This window comes from Corvus brachyrhynchos, unplaced genomic scaffold (genome assembly GCF_000691975.1).
Source record: "Corvus brachyrhynchos isolate BGI_N302 unplaced genomic scaffold, ASM69197v1 scaffold162, whole genome shotgun sequence".
Lineage (NCBI taxonomy): Eukaryota > Metazoa > Chordata > Aves > Passeriformes > Corvidae > Corvus > Corvus brachyrhynchos.
In genome coordinates, this window is record NW_008236696.1 from 5,162,245 (window position 1) to 5,164,421 (window position 2,177).

At 61.2% G+C, this 2,177-nt stretch overlaps 1 protein-coding gene across 1 annotated transcript in view; it reads right to left on the reverse strand.

The window, feature by feature from the left end:
* VWA5B2 (von Willebrand factor A domain containing 5B2) overlaps positions 1-2,177 on the reverse strand; it is a 16,682-nt gene that overhangs the window by 3,163 nt on the left and 11,342 nt on the right. The window contains 5 exon segments of the mRNA XM_017726835.1: positions 1-186; positions 1,286-1,575; positions 1,652-1,811; positions 1,890-2,075; positions 2,151-2,165. Coding sequence (XP_017582324.1) covers positions 1-186; positions 1,286-1,575; positions 1,652-1,811; positions 1,890-2,075; positions 2,151-2,165 — 837 coding nt within the window.

Here is a 2,177-nt window from a genome sequence, read left to right on the forward strand (position 1 = left end):
TCCCAGCTCATCCAGCCGCCCCTCCAGGGACTGGTTCCTCTTCTGAGACACCTTTTCCAGGGCCTGGCAGAGCCGATGGGCATCCAGCTCCCCGTGTGGTGTGGAAAAGCTGCGCCCAGCCAGGGCAGCACGTGCCAGCACCTTCTTCTGCCGCGCCAGCTCCTCCGTGCTCAGGGCCACCGTCACCTGCGGTGGGGACAAGGCTGTTGGCAAGCCCAGCACGGAGCCCAGACTGCACTGAGCTGCGATGGGGCACCTGCGCCTCCCCGGCTGCTGGCTGGAGCCTGGGCTGCTGTCAGCCCCAGTGCTCTGCAGGCTGGCACCAGCTGCCTCCCAGGGATGCTCGCCTGGCACCGCAGACATGGGAAGCACCCACACAGGAGTTTGCAAACATCCCTGGGGACTGACTCAGGCTGACGCTGGAGTTGCCAGGGATTTGTGTGTGTGCAGGAAGCAGGGTTAACTAGGATACTCAAGCTGGATGATGTTACAGCAGGATGCATTCCCCAGTGCAGAGTGATGTCCCTGCATTGAGATGCTTCCCCTAAAAGCTATGTCAGGGCAGTGGCACCCATGCCACCTCTCGCCTCGGCAGCAGGGAACTGGGGGGATCATTTACTCTGCAGGGAAATCACTTACGCTTGACATTTCAGCAGCAAAGATCACCAGCTGCGCTGCTGTGCGACAGGAGTGGGTTACCTAAGCCGTGCCATCGGGAAGGAGTGTGTCCTGGTGCTGGGTGACAGCAGGCCTCACCCAGCCTTGGGGCGTCGTCACCAGGGCAGCTGCCTTTCCCCATCCCAGTGACCCAGCTGGGTTTTAAACCCAGGTATGAAGCAGCAGGGATGTGGCCCATCACTAATAAAGCATCTGGCAGCATTGACTGAGGGCTGAAGGAGCCAGGCAGGGGCCCAGCCAGCCAGCCGTTCCTCTCTGGCTCGACAAATTTGTTACGTGATGCCAGCCCAGCTATTTTCATTTGGTTTCTGCAGCATCAAGGAGTCACTGAGCTGGCTCAGTGTCTGTTAGACACCCAGCTGCCTGCTGGCCAGGGACACTGAGGGACCAGCTGCTTGATCCCCAGCTGTCCTGCTTCAATAGGGCAAAACCACTCAAGGAACATCCCGATGGCATCCATTGCCGATCCGTGCTTAAAATCCAGGCTACAGCACTCCATTTCCCAGCCCAGTGGGCAGTTGCCTGGGCACAACAGGGCAGCAAGACCTCAGCTAAGCCACGAACAATCCCCACACCATGAGCTCCTGCACCCCATTGGCATCCTTACCTTGGTGCCAGCTGGGGCAGAGGGCAGCGGGGCAGATTTGGTGGAGGACTCACAGAGGGACAGGCTCTTCTGGCCCTGCTGGGAGGTGACATCAGTACCAGGGGCTGACGAGCCACTTTCGGGGGCCACATCCCGGGAGCCAGTGGACTCGCTGCTGGTGGAGCTGTGGGAGAGCAGCCCCTGACTGCGGTCGGTGCTGACGGAACAGTGTGTCAGGACATACTGCTCCTGGATGTAGGAGGGCTGGTAAATCCGCTTCCAGATGTCTCCCCCAGAAACAAGATCAATACCTGCCCGGTGAGCACACACCCTGTCAGCCCATGGCTCCCACGACTGCCCCCCATCCCAGCTCTGGACCCCACTCACTCCGCTCTGACACCTCTGTACTTCCAGCAAAAACCTCCAGGGAGGCATCCCCAGCTCCTGGGTTGCTCTGGGGTGGCTGGCGGCTCTCCCTAGGACTGGGCACTTCCTGCTGGGAAAGAGAGCCTGAGCCCCGGGAGCCCTGGTGAGCCCCTTCCTGGCCCTAGGAGAGAGAGGACACCAGAATCAGCCCCCCAGCACTGGGACCACGCCGTCCTCCCCAGGCCAGTGCCGGTCATACCAGTGAGCGCCTGTCACCAAAGCGGGCGATGCTGTAGAGGACACAGTAGCTGACAAGGCGGTCACCGGGGTAGAGGGCCGGCAGCTCAGTGGGCGAGAGCAGAGCCTCCATGCTGTCAGGGACATACCAGTCTATGGTGATGTCGCTGACAGCCGGCTCGATCGCCTTCTTCAGGGACTTGATCAGCTGGGGTGGGGAGTGGAGGCAGTGTTAGACACAGTGGTGTCCCCAGTGCCCCCCATGCCCCTGCCCGGGCATTACCTTTGGCTGCAGCCTCTCCGCCCGACC